This window comes from Tachysurus vachellii, chromosome 2, assembly GCF_030014155.1.
Source record: "Tachysurus vachellii isolate PV-2020 chromosome 2, HZAU_Pvac_v1, whole genome shotgun sequence".
Lineage (NCBI taxonomy): Eukaryota > Metazoa > Chordata > Actinopteri > Siluriformes > Bagridae > Tachysurus > Tachysurus vachellii.
The window spans coordinates 18880273-18898100 of record NC_083461.1 but is presented as its reverse complement, the minus strand read 5'-3'; the positions used below and the strand labels follow the sequence as shown (position 1 = coordinate 18898100).

At 37.2% G+C, this 17828-nt stretch overlaps 2 protein-coding genes across 4 annotated transcripts in view; both read left to right on the top strand.

The window, feature by feature from the left end:
* The window catches only part of myof (myoferlin), a 33379-nt gene extending 17618 nt beyond the window's left edge, over nucleotides 1-15761 (top strand). For 2 of the 3 annotated variants that reach the window (XM_060862053.1, XM_060862045.1), the window contains 34 exons: nucleotides 409-533; nucleotides 664-773; nucleotides 899-1091; nucleotides 1192-1347; nucleotides 1769-1900; nucleotides 1999-2162; nucleotides 2242-2356; nucleotides 2513-2615; nucleotides 2742-2881; nucleotides 3020-3190; nucleotides 3322-3421; nucleotides 3605-3682; nucleotides 3991-4172; nucleotides 5305-5463; nucleotides 5554-5655; nucleotides 5819-5980; nucleotides 6070-6235; nucleotides 6389-6459; nucleotides 6948-6956; nucleotides 7048-7146; nucleotides 7584-7712; nucleotides 7846-8001; nucleotides 8914-9005; nucleotides 9086-9256; nucleotides 10339-10487; nucleotides 10605-10744; nucleotides 13111-13199; nucleotides 13289-13384; nucleotides 13501-13642; nucleotides 14390-14489; nucleotides 14577-14767; nucleotides 14886-14995; nucleotides 15080-15227; nucleotides 15357-15761. In XM_060862053.1, coding sequence (XP_060718036.1) covers nucleotides 409-533; nucleotides 664-773; nucleotides 899-1091; nucleotides 1192-1347; nucleotides 1769-1900; nucleotides 1999-2162; nucleotides 2242-2356; nucleotides 2513-2615; nucleotides 2742-2881; nucleotides 3020-3190; nucleotides 3322-3421; nucleotides 3605-3682; nucleotides 3991-4172; nucleotides 5305-5463; nucleotides 5554-5655; nucleotides 5819-5980; nucleotides 6070-6235; nucleotides 6389-6459; nucleotides 6948-6956; nucleotides 7048-7146; nucleotides 7584-7712; nucleotides 7846-8001; nucleotides 8914-9005; nucleotides 9086-9256; nucleotides 10339-10487; nucleotides 10605-10744; nucleotides 13111-13199; nucleotides 13289-13384; nucleotides 13501-13642; nucleotides 14390-14489; nucleotides 14577-14767; nucleotides 14886-14995; nucleotides 15080-15227; nucleotides 15357-15395 — 4289 coding nt within the window. In that variant the 3' untranslated portion in view covers nucleotides 15396-15761. Of the gene's footprint in view, nucleotides 1-408; nucleotides 534-663; nucleotides 774-898; nucleotides 1092-1191; nucleotides 1348-1768; nucleotides 1901-1998; nucleotides 2163-2241; nucleotides 2357-2512; nucleotides 2616-2741; nucleotides 2882-3019; nucleotides 3191-3321; nucleotides 3422-3604; nucleotides 3683-3990; nucleotides 4173-5304; nucleotides 5464-5553; nucleotides 5656-5818; nucleotides 5981-6069; nucleotides 6236-6388; nucleotides 6460-6547; nucleotides 6605-6947; nucleotides 6957-7047; nucleotides 7147-7583; nucleotides 7713-7845; nucleotides 8002-8913; nucleotides 9006-9085; nucleotides 9257-10338; nucleotides 10488-10604; nucleotides 10745-13110; nucleotides 13200-13288; nucleotides 13385-13500; nucleotides 13643-14389; nucleotides 14490-14576; nucleotides 14768-14885; nucleotides 14996-15079; nucleotides 15228-15356 lie in introns of all 3 variants that reach the window. The other variant, XM_060862062.1, reaches the window with a different exon arrangement.
* A 1268-nt stretch (nucleotides 15762-17029) lies between these two features.
* The window catches only part of sun1a (Sad1 and UNC84 domain containing 1a), a 28059-nt gene continuing 27260 nt past the window's right edge, over nucleotides 17030-17828 (top strand). Inside the window, exon 1 of the mRNA XM_060861994.1 lies at nucleotides 17030-17048. The gene's annotated coding sequence lies outside the window, so the exon portion shown is untranslated. The remainder of the gene's footprint in view (nucleotides 17049-17828) is intronic.

The following is a 17828-nucleotide window of genomic DNA, read 5'->3' as shown; positions in this document are numbered from 1 at the left end:
GAGTTGTTTTGGAGTCTACTGAGAGAATACTGTGGAAATAGTTTGCTTTTTTGATGTTCTGAATCAATTTAGTTTTCAGAGTATATTGAGAGTATACTGTGGAAACAGATGATTTGAGGTATGTTGAGTATGTAGAGTATTTTGAGTGCGTACTCTGGAATCAGCATTGTTTTAGTTTATGCTGAGAGCATATTAGGGCTGTTTTGGTGGTGTCAAAGAGAGAGCATACTGTATAATCTGTTAGTTTTAAGAGTATAATGTAAAATCAGTTTGGTTTCAGTGTGTGTTGAGATTATGTTGTGGATCCAGGGTGTACAGTGAGTCTATTGCTGAATCACGGTGGTTTTGGACCTTACTGAGTATACTGTTGGCTCCAACTTAATGATTCTTTCCATTCTGGCTTTATAGGTAATCATTACTACTACTTGCCCTGGGCTAACACAAAGCCAGTTGTTGCCGTGATGTCGTCTTGGGAGGATATCAGTCATCGCTTAGATGCTGTTAACATCATTCTCCACATTGCAAACCATTTGGTAGGTATATTGTTGTCCTACCGGTAACACACCTATAAACTATTAATTCTGCTCGCTATAAATTCACTTTATTTTCTTTGACAATATCTGGAATTGTAATTGTTTACCATAACCTGCTCACCGATTTCAGCAAGATAATATCACAGAGCTGAAAACTGCAGTACTGGCTAAAGTCCCTGACACAAAACTGTTTGAGATTTTGACCAAGCTTTTAAGCCAACTTATGGAGGACATCAGCAGGTGAGGTTAATTTTATTTTTTCTTGCACATTTTCCAACATTACGCTTCAAATATTAGGGTTTGTTTTATTAAACATGAAGTACGGTGTGATGTATATGAAGTGTGTCCTAAATCAATCTCCTTAGCATTAAACTGCCAGAACTTGAGGGCAAGGCTAACCTCACAGCCCTGGACATCCAGATCAAGAAGCTAAGAGACAGCACCTTGCAGAGCATCTTGGCCGCAGCTGAGTACATGTTACAGGAGAGTGATAACATTACGGATAGTGTGGCCACCATTGACAGCTGGCTGGACAAACTTAAACAACTGGCTGAGGAGGTGCTTAATTTTTGTTATGTTAGCTCTTAGCTTCAGTCAACTCACTCTGCTGCGCTAATTTGTTCATATAATTCTGATGAGTTTTATATGTTCTCTACAGCCCCAGAACAGCATGCCTGATGTGATTATTTGGATGTTGAGAGGAGAGAAACGGGTGGCTTACAGTCGCATTCCAGCCCATCAAGTCCTTTATTCAGTGTACAGCGAGCAGGCATGTGGCCAATACTGTGGAAAAACCCAGACCATCTTTTTAAAGGTATTATTATACTATTAGAGCACTACTACTAAAATAATACAGCTGAGTATTTGTACTACTCCTGTACTCTATGTACTCAGGTAAATGTATTAGGGGACTAACAGAACCAGAATCAGGGTACATCTCAGTCAGCTTTTTAGCTGCCTAGGGAATCAGTATATTATGTGCACGAGTTCAGACACTGGTAAGGATTCACAGCACACTGTGACAAAGGTGATTCAATTTCTGCCAATTTGACTACATACTCGCTATATAAATTTCACCACTGGCATTTACCAGTGCTAATTACATTTGTAGACAAAGTTGGCTGAGATTCGCCTGAGGCTTTTGAGAGAAACAACCCTTAAAACCATTCCCTTGAATTAGGGAGCTGGTTGAGACGCACCTTCAGTATATCTCCTGTAATCGTCTTCTTCTGCAGTACCCAATGGATAAAAACAAAGGTTCCAAGATCCCTGCCCAAATACGGGTGAATATGTGGCTGGGATTAGTCGGAGTCGAGAAAAAGTTTAATGCTTATGCTGAGGGAACGTTCAATGTCTTCGCAGAACTGGTAAATCCATTTATGTTTCTTTTAAATGTATACTTATACTCACATTCACTCTTCAATGAGGCTGCCTGAGAAGTGATAAGCATTTTTCTATTTGACAGTATGAGAACCAGGCAAAACTATTGGGCAAGTGGGGAACTTCGGGTCTGCTGAATCGCCCTAAGTTCTCTGACGTGACTGGCAAAGTGAAACTAAAGCAGGAGTATTTTATGCCCCCTCAAGGTTGGCAGTGGGAACGTGACTGGTTTGTGGATCCAGAGAAAAGGTACATAATTTAGCTTGATACTTGGATCGATTTTAATGGCACAGTTTAATGACTAATATCCTGTATAAATGTGAGATAGTTTGCTGACGGAGGCTGATGCAGGACACAGTGAGTTTGTGGACGAGGTTTTTGAGAATCAGACTCGTTATCCTGGAGGAGAGTGGGCAGCAGCATCAGAGCCGTATACAGATGTGGTACGAAGTTAGTCGTTAATAGTTCATCTCGGTCAATAGTTATCATTTTAAAACCTGTTAAAATGTGCTAAATGTTTTCAACAGATTGCTTTGACTTAGAAATAACTTTAAATGGTCTGACAAGGTTTTTTGGGAATGCTTACCACCTGCTTACAGAATGGAGAGAAATCTCGTCCACCGGAAGAGTTCGAGTGTCCAAGTGGATGGAAGTGGATGGATGAGTGGACCTTTGATGATAAAAGGGCAGTAGATGAAAGAGGTTAGGCTTACATATAAAGTTGTGCTAGTGCTTAAAGAAAAGAAATTACACTATTCAGCTATCTGGTTTGTCTGTATTGAGATGGTGTTTTTAGACGATTTAATAAGTGTGAATATTTGGTTGAAGGTTGGGAATATGGACTCACAATTCCTCCTGATGATAAGCCTAGGTCGTGGGTGGCGGCTGAGAAAATGTACCATATTCACCGCCGTAGAAGAAAAATCAGACGGCGCAAAAAAGTGGCTGGTGGTGCCTCACCCACTGAGGTATGGTTTATCAGCTATCTAGAAAAAAAGTAATCAGATGTTGAATCTAGCAATTATTTATTAAATCTAGAAATTAAATGTGACATTTTGAGCTCAGCTAATCAGCTTCCTTTCTGCACTGAACTTTTTTCATACTAGAAAAAAGATTTAGGAAATACAGAAGGTTGGGAGTTTTCTTCTCTTATTGGATGGAAATTTCATCAAATGGAGCGCTCTTCTGATTCGTTCCGCAGACGCCGCTGGAGAAGGAAGATGGAACCTTCAGACAATGTTGGGGCATCAGCCATCTTTAAATTAGAAGGAGCACTGGTGGGTAACCTTAATAAGGCTGTCCTGTACTAGTTCCTATTTATTCAGTTCCTGAAATAAATAAATACCTATAAGTAATTGATATTAAATATTCTATGGCTTAGGGGGTTTGCATCTGATTCACTTTACAGGGAATTGATATAGAAGGAAAGGGGGATGAAAAGGGGTCAAAATCAGATGCCACTAACTTGTTTGGAGCCAATACACCCAATGTGTCGTGTACTTTTGAGCGTAAGTATGATGTCATTACAAGGTTACTTTTCCTGAAAAAGACTGAGAAAAATGTATTAATTCCATTTGGTTTAAAACTGTACTCAGTAATGTTTTTGTGCTGTGTAAACTGTAATAGATTGTCTTATTCATCTACTCTGTGTATCTATTTCCATCATTTCTAATCATCATCTGTCCTCGCAGAATTTTATGAATACCACCTACGAGTCTATGTGTACCAGGCCAGAAGCCTGCTAGCCTTGGACAACGATAGTTTCTCCGGTTAGTAAACCACTTTCTTTATTCTCTTGTTTTTTTCCCTGTTGTTTTTATTTTGTCTTTTTTTAATAAAGTCCTTAGCTCTGTGTAGTTCTATGTAGTTCTGTTTTTGTTCTATGTAGCACCATGATCCTGGAAAAACGTTGTCTCATTCCATGTGCTGCAACAGCTATATATGGTTGAATTGACAATACAAGCTTCTTGGCTTGACTTGACTTGACTTGACTTGACTTGACTTGAATTGACTTGACTTGACCTTACTAATGGCCCTTGTTTTTTTTGTTTTGTTTTTTTTACTGGTTTCCTTACAGATCCATATGTGCATGTGTCATTCTTACACATGAGCCAAACCACAGAAACAGTCAAGTCCACCTTGAACCCAACCTGGGATCAAACTCTTATCTTCAACAAAGTGAAAATCTATGGGGATCCACAAACCCTTGCTCGCAACCCGCCTCAAATCGTGTTGGAAATATTTGACAACGACCAAGTGGTTTGTACATATGTTCTGAAACTACTTTCGACCGTTCTAGGTTACCCAATATTCAACTAGTTACCAAATAAAAAAGCACAAAACAACCACTAAGTAAAGAATAAAATGAGGCAAACCCAGCAGAAATGAATCAATACTGCAGTTAGTTGTATTTGAATAACAGCACATCTATAAGGGTTTTATTCTTCTTATACCTCAGCCATAACTAGTGTCGCTTGAAAGTTTGTGAACCCTTTAGAAATTTTTATATTTCTGAATAAATATGAGACAAAACATCATCAAAGTCCTAAAAGCAGACAAAGTGTACCAAAGTAAACAAATCAGCCAACAATATTATACGTCTTCATTTAATCATTAAGAAAAATGATCCAGCATTACAGATATTTATGGGGAAATATAGAAATTTCTAAAGGGTTCACAAACTTTATAATATAAATACTAAAATACTAAGGAAATTGCAGATACAGATTGTATTCTAATATACTCTATATGGTATATTTGTGGTGGATTTATTTTGGTCATACTGTGCTCTGAATTAGTATTCATCAACTTTAACTTTTCACTATGCTATATTTCATAGAAACACAACACTCAATGTTCAAACCTCAAGCACAACATAAGACAATGAAGCATGCTGGTGTTAGAATAATTTTGAGTTTCTCTTGTTTCTGACTTGTAGGGCAGCTTCCTCGAGGCAGAATTATCGCTGTGTCTTATTTGATACCTTTAAAAATAATGGTGTATTTTGTGTTTCGGAAATTTCTTTCTAACCAAACTTTGAGTGATACTCTTCCAGAACTTGTTTTGGAAGCCTTTGTTCTTTATGATGCTGTTTCTTTAGATCTCTTCTCTAACAAACTACGGGGCTTTTCAACTTTGATATCATACGACATTTTCAATTCGTTCAATTAATTGTATGACGTATTTTACTTTGCTTCTAAACGCTAAATTTAGGGGTTTTACAGCAACAGGTGCCAATAGTTGCAGACTATATTTTAACTTTGTGTAGACATCCCATGACAAAATCTGGAAAGTTTCAAGTGGAGTGAATATTCATTATAGGCACTTTACTGTAATGTAACTTTGATGTAATTTGGACAAACTTCATTAAGATCATGCCTGTATGTTCCAGGGCAAGGACGAGCTCCTGGGCAGGAGTAGCTTCCTGCCATTAGTGAAACTCAACCCAGCCATGGATACATCTCCTAAGCTTCTCTGGTGTCCTGTCATGCACAAAGAAAAGCCTGCTGGACAAATACTGGTTTCTGCAGAACTCATTTTATTCAACAAGGTGCCAGTATCTAATTTCTATGTCAGTGATCATGTACTGATAGTAAATCTGTGTTGTAGTAATGTGTCATTTTTCTGTGATTTTCTTCAGGAAAGTGAGACCGAACTTCCTCTAGCTCCTCCAAAGAGAGGAGACGTACTCTACATGGTGCCTCAGGGGGTTCGTCCTGTAGTGCAGCTCACAATGATAGAGGTATTCTAAGAAATCTAAATCATTTTGAACATAGATATGTAGCAATAGTTCTTAATTGCTTAATATTAGGAAAGTTGATTTCTTTTCTCTAATCACTCGGAATCCTTTACAATCACATCTGGATCTACAGCTTGTTTTGGATGATTGTATTTGGTTTGTATAGATTCTGGCATGGGGTTTGCGCAACATGAAGACCTACCAGTTGGCACCTGTTACCTCACCAAGCTTGGTGGTTGAGTGCGGAGGTGAGAGAATTCAGTCTGCAGTCATCAAGAACATGAAAAAGAGCCCCAACTTTCCTGGAAATGTTCTTCAGCTGAAAGTGGTAAGATGTTTATGAAGTTGTTGGTTTCTTTTGAGGGCAAACGCATTTGGATGTTTATGAACTAAGGCGTCTGTTATCTGATCCTGAAGCTCTTGCCCAAAGAGGAGATGTACACACCTCCAATTGTGTTGAAAGTTATTGATCATAGGCCATTTGGGAGGAAGCCTGTAGTAGGCCAGTGCACCATTGACTCACTGGAAGAATACAGATGTGACCCATATAGCACCGTGGCTGAAGTGGCTATGTCATCTAAAGGTACCATCTTGTATATCCGATTCATCTAAAAGTCACATTGTTTCTATAGAATGTTGTTTTGTAAAGAGAAACTTTTGTAAAGTGTGTTGTGTTTTTTGTGGGGTTTTTTTGTGGTTCTTTGTTGTGAAGATTTCATGTACGTTTTTCCTGCAGTGGCGTTGATGGCAGCGGCTCCTCAAGACCTCCACATAAACATAGAAGAACGGCCTCTACTTGAAACACAGGTAAATATTTGACATTTATTTTGATCTTATTACTTAACATGGATTGTGTCTATGAGTGTGTTTTCACTGACAGCATTGTGACTTTCAGTTCATGTACGGCATCTCAACAGCATTTGACAAAATGGGTCCATCTTTTCCACGCCGTGTATGTATGGAATAAATGATGAAAACAAGTTAGAAGATTGATTTTTTTTGGGGCTTGAGCTTCAGATGACCACTTTTCAATCCCCCCATTAGAATCTAAAAATCACTTAATATTTCTTCTTTCCAAATTTGTATTCTTTGGTCATTTGGAAGTTGGGGAGCAATCACTAAATCCACTCATTATAATAAGTCTGTATCCATTGCTCGTAGCTCACCTTCCTGTGATTTCGAGCTATGCAGGGTGATTTAGTTTAATCCTGACTATAACTGCTACCATTATATTTTTGTCTTATTAAATGTTTAACATTATCTTATTTTTCTGTTCTTGGGATCAAACCTGACAGCAAGAGAAGGTGAATTTTTTTTTTACATATTAGATATTAGAAGAATATTTAGTATTCCATACATAGTGCACATTAAGGTTTTGTTCACATTGTATTACAGGAGAAAGAAACGATTGATTGGTGGAGTAAGTTTTATGCTTCAATTGGAGAACATGAGAAATGTGGCCCATACCTTCAGAAAGGATATGACACCCTGAAGGTAAGCGCTAAACTATTAGATACTGTACCTTAAATATTTATCTTTTTCAAAGGCGTTCCTCAGATAAATATCGGCCAGATATTGGAATTCTCTTAGGTGGTGAGTGAAGGTGTTTCAGAGATATATCCCCACTTTACTTAAACTAATATCTGATGGCACAGATTGGTGCCATGGTGGTGTCTTAAGGGTTAACACATTTGCCTTGCACCTCTGGGGTTCTCCCAGTGCTTCGAGCATTATCTCCAGGACACAGCATTCCTTGTAGGTTGGCATCTCTAAATTGTTGCTGGATTGGCACCCTGTTCAGTGTGCCCCAAGTCCCCTGGTATAGACTTCAAGCTCATCGTGACTTGTATAGGATAACCATAAATGGAAGAAATTTGGTCAATAGATTAAGCACCGATATATAAATTTAAAATATCAGTTTGTTGTTATAGGTATTCAGCTGTGAACTTGAAAATGTGGCTGATTATAAGGGGCTGACTGATTTCTGTAACACCTTCAAACTCTACCGTGGAAAGAGCGACACCGGTGAAGATGATCCTTCTGTAGTAGGAGAGTTTAAGGTAAAAAAATAATAAATCATTCACATGATCAAAAAAAAACATGAGTGATGAAAGTTGTTGGAAAAGTAATAGAACATATTCAGTAGGAAGCTTGATTTACTAAGAATGTGTGCTTGTATGTGTTTATTTTCAGGGATCCTTCAAGCTCTACCCTCTTTCAGATGATCCGGGAGTACGTTCACCTCCACAGCAGTTCAGAGAGCTTCCTGACAGCGGCCCTCAGGAGTGTATCGTCAGGATCTATGTGATCAGAGCAGTTGACCTGCAACCCAAAGACAACAACGGTTTAGTAAGTGTCATGCTCCTTAAAGGTAGGGTCTCCGATTTTTGAAAGCCAATGTCGACATTTGAAATCACCAAAACAAACACGTCCCTAACCCAAATGGGTCCCACTCCTGTATTGATAGCTCCGCCCCCACACATACATACGTAACCCACGCAACTAATGGAAAAAAATGTGTCTTTATCATAGCTGAAGGGAAGAACAATACGATTGCAGATAAACAAACAAGCAAAAATGACACACAAGCATAATCATGCAAAGGACGGCATATATTAGTTCTGTGAAACAAAGTAAAACCAACGTTGCTCACTTATCGAGAAGGATAAAAGCAACCACGGCATCTTAAGTAAAGTTAAGTAAGTTGGCCGCATATTCACAGATTGGAGTTTCTCGAGTCAATAACTCCTGAGCTAAACGCTGTTACTAGCAAAATGCAGTTGTAGCTGCCTCTCTACATTACTACGATAGAAAAGAGGTGTTATTTGTGTAGTAACAGCGTTTAGCTCAGGAGGGAAACTCGGGAAACTCCAATCTGTGAATATGCGGCCAACTTCCCGCTCCTTCAGTTCTCTCCAGCGCTAAAAAGCTGGTCGTATATTAACATGGGTCCTACTTCTTGCCTTATCGTAAGCCTTTCTTCGCTTTCTTTCTTCCATGTCAATGTTAAAACCGCTTTCTGCTAATGTCGCACATGTGCACTGAACACTCTCTCCGCACATATTGAAAAGACCCGCCCTTTTCTGCTCATTGGGTACACGCTTGTTTTGATTTTTGTTTTGTTTGTCGTCCCGACTCGGTTTTCTGAAGCATTTCTCAAACAACGGAGACCCTACCTTTAAGACAGCATTTCTTTTTAATAACAAATTTTTTCTTCCATTTCATCTATTTAACATGTTGCATAAACTGTTTCCTATTTAGTGTGATCCATACATTAAGATCACTTTGGGAAAGAAGACCATGGATGATCGAGACAATTACATCCCGAATACTATAAACCCAGTGTTTGGAAGGTAGAGTGATTTGTAAAAAGATTGCTGTCTTTATTCGCCATGTCATTAGAGTTAACCACATTTCATTTTCTCCTCGACAGAATGTTCGAGACGTCATGCTTCCTCCCTCAAGACAAAGACCTGAAGATCTCGGTTTATGACTTCGATCTGCTTACTCGGGATGAGAAAGTTGGAGAGACGGTGATTGACCTGGAGAACCGTTTACTTTCTCGGTTCGGGTCCTACGCTGGTCTGCCGCAGACGTACTGCATGTGAGTAACCATATATGTAAAGCTTTTAAATAGGGCTGCAACAATATTAATAAAAATCTATAAGAAAATAATTGGCAAGGTCTATTTTGTTGCTGTTGTTAAGCAATACTAAACTTATTTCAGTTGGAGGCCATAAGATTAAATACACCTTGCAGAATCTGCGGATTTAAAAACACTTCTGCCCTGAATAAGTTATTTCATATAACAGATGTTTACATTTAGTCCACAAGACACATCATAACAACTGAATTTACACAAAAGTTTACACACCCTTGATTCTTAACACTTCTTAATGCTGATCGATAACTGTTTATATGTTTTGTGAGTGTTTTTTTTGTTCATGAATCACTTATTTATCCTGAACTTTTAAACTAACTGTTGTTCTTCCAAAAAAAAAATCCTTTAGCTCCTGCATATTCTTTGCTTTTCCAGCATCTTCAGCGTATGATTTTGAGATCCATCTTTTCACACTGAGGACAACTGAGGGACTTGTACACCAATAACTATAACAAAAACTTCTTTTGATTCATATCGAAGGTGCTTGGAGTCAGTGCCAAACATCAAGTGATTCACTGACTCCGTGCTCTGAAAACTAAGAGTCAATTCCAAAGAATCAGAGTCGATTCCAAAAATGATTCACTTTGCAAAGGCAAATACAGACTAATTGTCTTAAAGATAAATGAACATTTCAGGGTCTGAAATACAAGTTAAACCTTATATTAGTTGAAAAAAGTATACAGAACCACTATTACGCATGTATTCATCACAATAACTTGACCGATCTGAAAACACTGGTGAACAAAAGCATTTAATTCTCATGCCATGTCTGATAAATAAAAGTATTTATTTTATTGTAGTTCATAACCTGCTATTTAACTAAGTATAGTTAAGTTTTCTGTAATAATATGAAATGATACTTTAAAAAATATATCTTTTTTTAATATATTTGAAATGAAGCCAAATCCTTTATTGATTCATTGAAAAAAATTAAATATTCAGTAGCTTAAATGATTGTTAAACTGATGATGAAACTGTTTTGAACAAGTTTCTGACCTGCAGATGTGTTATTCTTGAGAGAATAGATCTGGGCCAAATCAGTGGCGAGATCAGCTGAAGCCGTCGCAGATTCTTCAGCACCATGCTCGTCTGAAGGGAGTGAGTCCTCCGAGATCTGAGGACAACTGGAACACCTTGAGTTTCAACGGCCGGGAATATCTGCTCTCTGACTTTGGTGACAATTATTTTATTTTTTTTTATTTATTTATTACATTTTCCTTAAATGTTGTGCTAAAGTACTCAGTTTTCGTATATATTTGAATTAATTATGATTTTCGTTATACATCTATAGAGGCTAACACAGAACTTCACCAGCACCTGGGCCCACCGAGCGAGCGGATTGCTCTGCACGTTCTTAGGACACAAGTCCTCGTACCAGAGCACGTGGAAACTAGAACACTTTACAGCACCTTCCAACCCACACTGTCTCAGGTTTTTACTACATAGTCTTCCCTAATTGCACCACTTGGAACATTTGTGCTACAGGAACAGATATTGGGACGTTATTGTGTAAAGAATAAATTACCGCAAGCCTTACATTTATAGGAAATATAAATGTTTTCAACGACAGGGTGGAGCAAAGTAGTCTGTTACAACTAGTTGATTATTTTCCAATGAAGGCAAATCACAAGTGTTTCTTTTTTTTTTTTTTTGTTCCACAATAATTTGTTGAAGATTACAATTCTTAATTTATTATAATGAACAGCATTGTCAATTAATGTGGTGAAATGCCTGTAAGCCGACACTGTAAACTGCTTCCATAAATGTTACATAAATATGTCAAAGAGGAAAAAACTTTCAGCAGTTTTTGTATGTTGAAGAAAAAAAATATTGTTGTTTTTTTTTTAATTAGTTTTAGATCATGTAGTGTATACTCCATACAAGTCCCTGTGAGTTGTGTGTTACTGCACACAAACAATAACGTATTAAACAAGTAAAGAAGTTATTTTACATTCATTTACATTTTTATTTACACTGATGGCATTTGACAACTTACAGAAGTGCACTGAAGTCTCTATCAATAGATACATCCTGATCCTGGTGCACTAGGTCGCAGACTAGGAATACCATCGCTTAAAATAACTCTGTTCAGGAGTCACATACATCTACCGTAGCTGTAAGACATAAATTCAATACAAATTTAAAGCATAGTAATCAACAGAGATGGGGGACTCGAGTCATATGTCTTGACTCGAGTCAGACTTAAGTCGCAAGTTTGAGACTTGAGACTTGCTTGACAAATATTAAAAAAAGACTCGACTTGACATTCATGACTTGAGACTTGACTCGGACTTGAGTTAAATGACTCGAAATAACTTGTTTTTTGTTTTTGTTTTATCTTTTTTGTCTATTTTGTTTTTAAATCTGTTTTTGAACGCACACAAGAGCGTAATCTAACCACGTGACGCAGCAGGCAAGCAGAGGGAGCGCGCGCACTAACTAATAAACCTTAACAGACGTGACGAAACATGGAAGGCGCTACACCAAAAATAATTAAGTTCAGGTACCGGGATTTTGTGCAAGATGAGAAGAGAAGAACAGCAGTATGCGACCACATCGCTCACATTTGAATGACAAAGTTCTATCAAATTAATTTTTTTGCAAGTGCCATGTAGTGTAAATGGTTGGTCACTGTTTATGTGGAAATGTCAGCTTTTTTGATCGTTTATGGGGATGCACATAACATAACATAACATATAACATAAATATAAATATAAAAAAACTTCAGAGTTGTTCACACACACACGCACACATTCAATTTAAAAGGATAATTCACCCAAAAATAAAAAAATTCTTTTATAATTTTCTCACCCTCATGATGTTACAAACCTGTATAAATTTCTTTGTTCTAATGAACACGGAGGAAGATATTTTAAGGAATGTTTATAACTAAACCATTCATGAGCCCCATTCACTTCCATAGTATTCTTTTTTTTTCACTCAAAGCCTAACACTGAAGACCAATTATAAGACCTATTACAAAAAAGCTGACATTTCCACATAAACAGTGACCAACCATTTACACTACATGGCACTTGCAAAAAAATTAATTTGATAGAACTTTGTCATTCAAATGTGAGCGATGTGGTCGCATACTGCTGTTCTTCTCTTCTCATCTTGCACAAAATCCCGGTACCTGAACTTAATTATTTTTGGTGTAGCGCCTTCCATGTTTCGTCACGTCTGTTAAGGTTTATTAGTTAGTGCGCGCGCTCCCTCTGCTTGCCTGCTGCGTCACGTGGTTAGATTACGCTCTTGTGTGCGTTCAAAAACAGATTTAAAAACAAAATAGACAAACAGATAAAACAAAAACAAAAAACAAGTTATTTCGAGTCATTTAACTCAAGTCCGAGTCAAGTCTCAAGTCATGAATGTCAAGTCGAGTCTTTTTTTAATATTTGTCAAGCAAGTCTCAAGTCTCAAACTTGCGACTTAAGTCCGACTCGAGTCAAGTCATATGACTCGAGTCCCCCATCTCTGACTGTAGATTTAACTTTGTTTAATATATACATTTAGTTAAATCATCAAACATATGTATGACTTGCCAGTGACTTGCTTGACTCAAGCTACGACTTGACTTGCTTGACATAAAGCAGTGACTTGACTTGACTTGACTTGACTTGACTCTCACAAAAAATGACTCGGACTTGCTTGAGACTTGAAGGTTAAGACTTGAGACTTACTTGTGACTTGCACATGTGTGACTTACTCCCACCTCTGGTAATCAATACAAACATTGAGATATGAGAAATGTTGAGAATGCAAACCCTAATTTGTATTTGTACTGTCTGTTGTAGGGAAGTCTTCAAATGTGGGTTGATGTTTTCCCCAAAAGCCTCGGACCTCCTGGACCTCCTTTTGATATTTCCCCACGCAAGGCTAAAAAGTAAGCAAGTTACCCATTATGTCTCTTAACATTACTTAAAAGTGCTCATATACTAAATAACTAGTTACTCTTCCATTCATTTCCACCAGACATCATTTGCGTGTCATCATCTGGAATACCACTAATGTTATTTTGGATGAAACCAGCGTCACCGGAGAGCGTATGAGTGACATCTATTTGAAGGGGTACATGCAAAAACCTCATGTTTTTTGTTAGATCTATCGTCGATGCTTTTATTTTAACTTTAATTTTTAACTTTAGCTTTTATTTCATGTTGTTTGACTGCTTGTAATATTCACAGCTGGATGGCAGGAAAAGAGGAAGACAAGCAAAAGACTGACGTCCATTACAGATCTCTTGATGGTGATGGAAATTTCAACTGGAGATTTGTCTTCGAGTTTGATTACTTGCCTGCTGAGCAACTGTGCCTGGTTTCCAAAAAGGTAATGCAACAACCTACAAAAAATATTTGACAACTACTATAACTAGACTACTAAATAAAAAAGTGAAATGACTACTGTATAAGAGTTATAATCAGAGTACATTTATATTTACCGCAAGGACCTTTTCCAGAGTGATAAAGTAACAGTAGTAGATAGACAGAGAGAGTAGTATTAGTAGTAGAAAGATATGTAGATTCAAAGATATAAATATGGAGAGAGAGAGAGAGAGAGATGGATGGAGAGAGTGTGTGCATTGATAGAGGTAAATAGTTTGATAGTTATATAAGTCTATGGGATTTCTTTGGAATAGTCCAGTTAGTTAAATATTGTAAAATACAGCTTGATAAGACAGAACTGTCTGGTGCGGGTGCCTCTGTGGAAACAAAATCCAGACCCGAATGCAGACATAGAAGACAGACAGGGGTTTTAATAATAAAATCACAGTTGAAGGACACAGGAAAACACTACAGAGAAACAAGAAAACCGAGACCGGAGAACACCAGGTAACGAAAGACAAGGACTTATTTACACACCATTTTTTCTAATGGAGGTTAGTAGGTGTTTTTGGCCATTTACAACTTCTGTAACATATAATTCTGATATGTTAAAAAAAAGTCATAATACACTAAAGCTGAAAGACTGTGGATTGTTGCATGTAGCATGATAATAATAATAATAATAATAATAATAATAATAATAAGCTACAGAATGTTTTTTTTTTCCCAATCTTTATAAAAATACTTTCAGGAACATTTTTGGAGTCTCGACAAAACAGAATTCCGAGTCCCACCTCAGCTGATCATTCAGATATGGGACAACGATAAATTCTCCTTGGATGATTACCTCGGTAAGATATCTTATTTATATTGAGTATGAGACATCTGAAATTCTATTGCTTGTTTCAAAGAGGATGCTAATTTGCCATGTATACCAGGGACTGTTGAATTGAATATGAACAACCTCATCCCCCCTACAAAAACACCTGAGAAATGTAGCCTGCACATGCTGGATAATGTGAATAAAACACATCAGAAATTTGACCACTCCAAGTCCCTGTTTGCTCAGAAGTCGGTCAGAGGATGGTGGCCCTGCTACCTAGAGAAAGATGGAAAGAAGGAGCTTGGGGTATGTATAATTTACACAATGCCATATCAATATGATAATGATAAATATAACAATAATATATATATTGATATATATAACAATAATTCCTCTGAGATGAAATTATACTACTGTTTTTTAGGGGAAAGTAGAGATGACACTGGAGATAGTGAATGAGAAGGAGGCAGATGAGAGGCCTGCAGGAAAAGGCAGAGATGAACCCAACATGAATCCAAAGCTCAACCCACCCAAGTAATTCCAAACAGCAATCACAAAATATTTACCATTGAATATAATGCTGACATTTGGTAACATATAATTTTTGGATTTGTTTAGCCGACCCGAAACGTCTTTCTTCTGGTTCACAAACCCATGCAAAACCCTGAAGTTCATTGTATGGCGGAGATTCAAGTGGCTGTTTATTGGCTTGGTTTTATTGCTATTAGTTCTGCTGTTCCTTGGAATCCTTCTTTATTCATTACCGGTAAGGACAAACTTGAATTTGGCTAATACAGTGCTGTTAGTGTTTCCCAAATAATTCAGTGCTTTATGATAGTGAAGACAATATCTTTCACATGGCAGCACATTAATGATTTGTATTTTGCTTTTGCAGAACTACATCTCAATGAAAATCGTGCAGCCAATTAAATGAGATGTACATCTGCTGTGAAGACGGCAGCCTGCAAGAACACCCATGTCAAACTAACTCATCCAAGTATTTTTAAGACGTGATGCTGGAATACAGATTTTACTGTACTGTTTTAATAGCAGTCATATTTGAATCAACTAAAGTGCCTTTTTTTTGCAATACATCCAGTCACTTACATCCAGTAACATCCAGTATCTAAAAGCTGGTATGAAAAATGAGTTTTAAACCAATGCCACATTCATTATAGATGAACAGAAATATAATCTGAATTTTAATGCAAGACACTACAGCTAGAAATGACAAGTTTGGTAGTATATTTTTGTACCTATACTTAAATTGTACTAATAAAAATATCTGCACTCAACAAAACGTGTTAATTTTTTTGTAAACATACGAAAACACATTTTGTAACAAAAATCTCATGCTGACCTTCATTCATTAATATCAGAAAGATATCACAAAGTAATTTCTCAGATTTATTGTTAGGGTTATTGTTGGGTTTCCGTTAGATTTTATACTGAGCAAATCAAATATTTCACATCATTTCATGCCATTATTTACATGAGCATTATTTACAAAAGCACGTGGTACTTTCTTCATTAAGAAAATAAATTTAAAAAAAGATTTTGCACGATTTTTTTTTTGTTTGTGTGCACTTGTGTGAATAGACTAAGCTTTATTTGCATAAATAAATTTTTTTAGAAAGTTCTAGAATACACACACACACATTCACACTCCCACTCACACACACAGACACACTCACGCACACACACACACACACACACACACACAGACCTCTTTATGTTATACCTTTTTATAATATGAATGCAGGGCTCTCAAGTTTTGAAGACAGTTAAGCATGACATCTCCACCCCACCCCCACCCGAAAAAAAATTATGCACTGACTGCAATTTAACCAAATACAAAGTAAGAGAGAGAGATTTTTGTTCTCCTTTATCATTTGTAAAGTTTCTCCCATTTAAAACAGTTCAGCTCAAGACCAGCCATTTTCAGGGTCATGATTGAGGACAATCTGTTTTGTGTTGAGGTTTTGTTCAAACCGACCATCGAAAATACGCTCCCTAATGAATGTTTTTTTTCATAGGTTGTTGCGTTAAATCCTACCCAGATTGTGCTATTTTCTGATTGGCCATTGTGTAGCCTCTTTTTTTGATTGGCTGATAAGAGTCAGGCTCGACTAAGAACGGGCTTGATTCCTGCCCGGTTCCACAGAAATAGTGGTGCGGACTGGTACATTTTGGGCGCTGCGGCTTATTAAAATATATGATAAATAGTCAAAAAGTTTTTATGCGTCACATGTACAATGTGTGGTGGGAGAGCGTGACAAAAGACCAAAATGCGTGACACACACACACACACACACACACTCACACACAAACATTATATCATTAAGTTAATTCATAAAGACATTTAATTGATTCGCCAGCGTGACGTACGTGATGACGTCACGAATCAAAGGCAGACGGGTGATAAAGTGGAGATCGTTAGCATGTCTAGCTAGCTGTTATCATGACTAGCTAAACGCCATATTGTCCCACTTTTCCCCCGCTCCTTTTCTTTTTTAATTATTCAACTTCATGCTTGGATTTTTATTTCATTCAGTCTAAACGCAGTCGACGGTTTTGTGACGTGAAGGTAAGCGTACGTCATTAAAAAAAATGACTGGCGTGAAAAACAAACAAACAAACAAAGCCGTTAGAATGAATTAACAAGTTAAAAGAAAACTAGCAGCCTGGTTTATATATGTTAGATAATATGGTAATATATTTTATATCATGTTTTAAAAGCACTTGGACTAAGTTAAGTGTTGTCACTTTTTTTTTGTCTGGCTGTCATAGTTTATCACTGGCTAACTTGGCTGACTAACTAACTAACTAACCTGTGGTGGTTTCTATGACAGAATGGAAAGAATATGATAAAGTAGGAAGTCAAACCATCAAAAAAGGTTGGAATTTGAAACAAACAATGACAATAAAAAAAAGGTAAAACGGCAGGTAAGGATTGAGTAACTTGGTCAGTTTAATCCTGTTTAATCCTCTGATGCAAGTTTTAAAAAATCTAAGGAATCTCTGGAACTTTTGCCTAGATGTTTGTTGAACATTTTTCTGATTGTGTTTATATAGAATCTTTAATGGAAAACTGTCTAACAACCCATCTGTGATTAATCTAATATCATCCTGTCGTAGATTCCTAATCCTGACAGCAAGCCCGGTCCTGTTTAACTCTTTACTTAACAAATGCCTTTAGGTGGAATATTTCATACTTTTGTGGAGCCCAAGCAAAGAACACCACAGTACAAAAAAAATTCCACATGTGGCTTAAGGCTGATTTTGTTTTAACCCAGACTGTATCCGTGCAGCCTGTCAGTAAGAGTTGTCTGAAACTTCATCAAAGATGACATTTCTTCAGCGACGA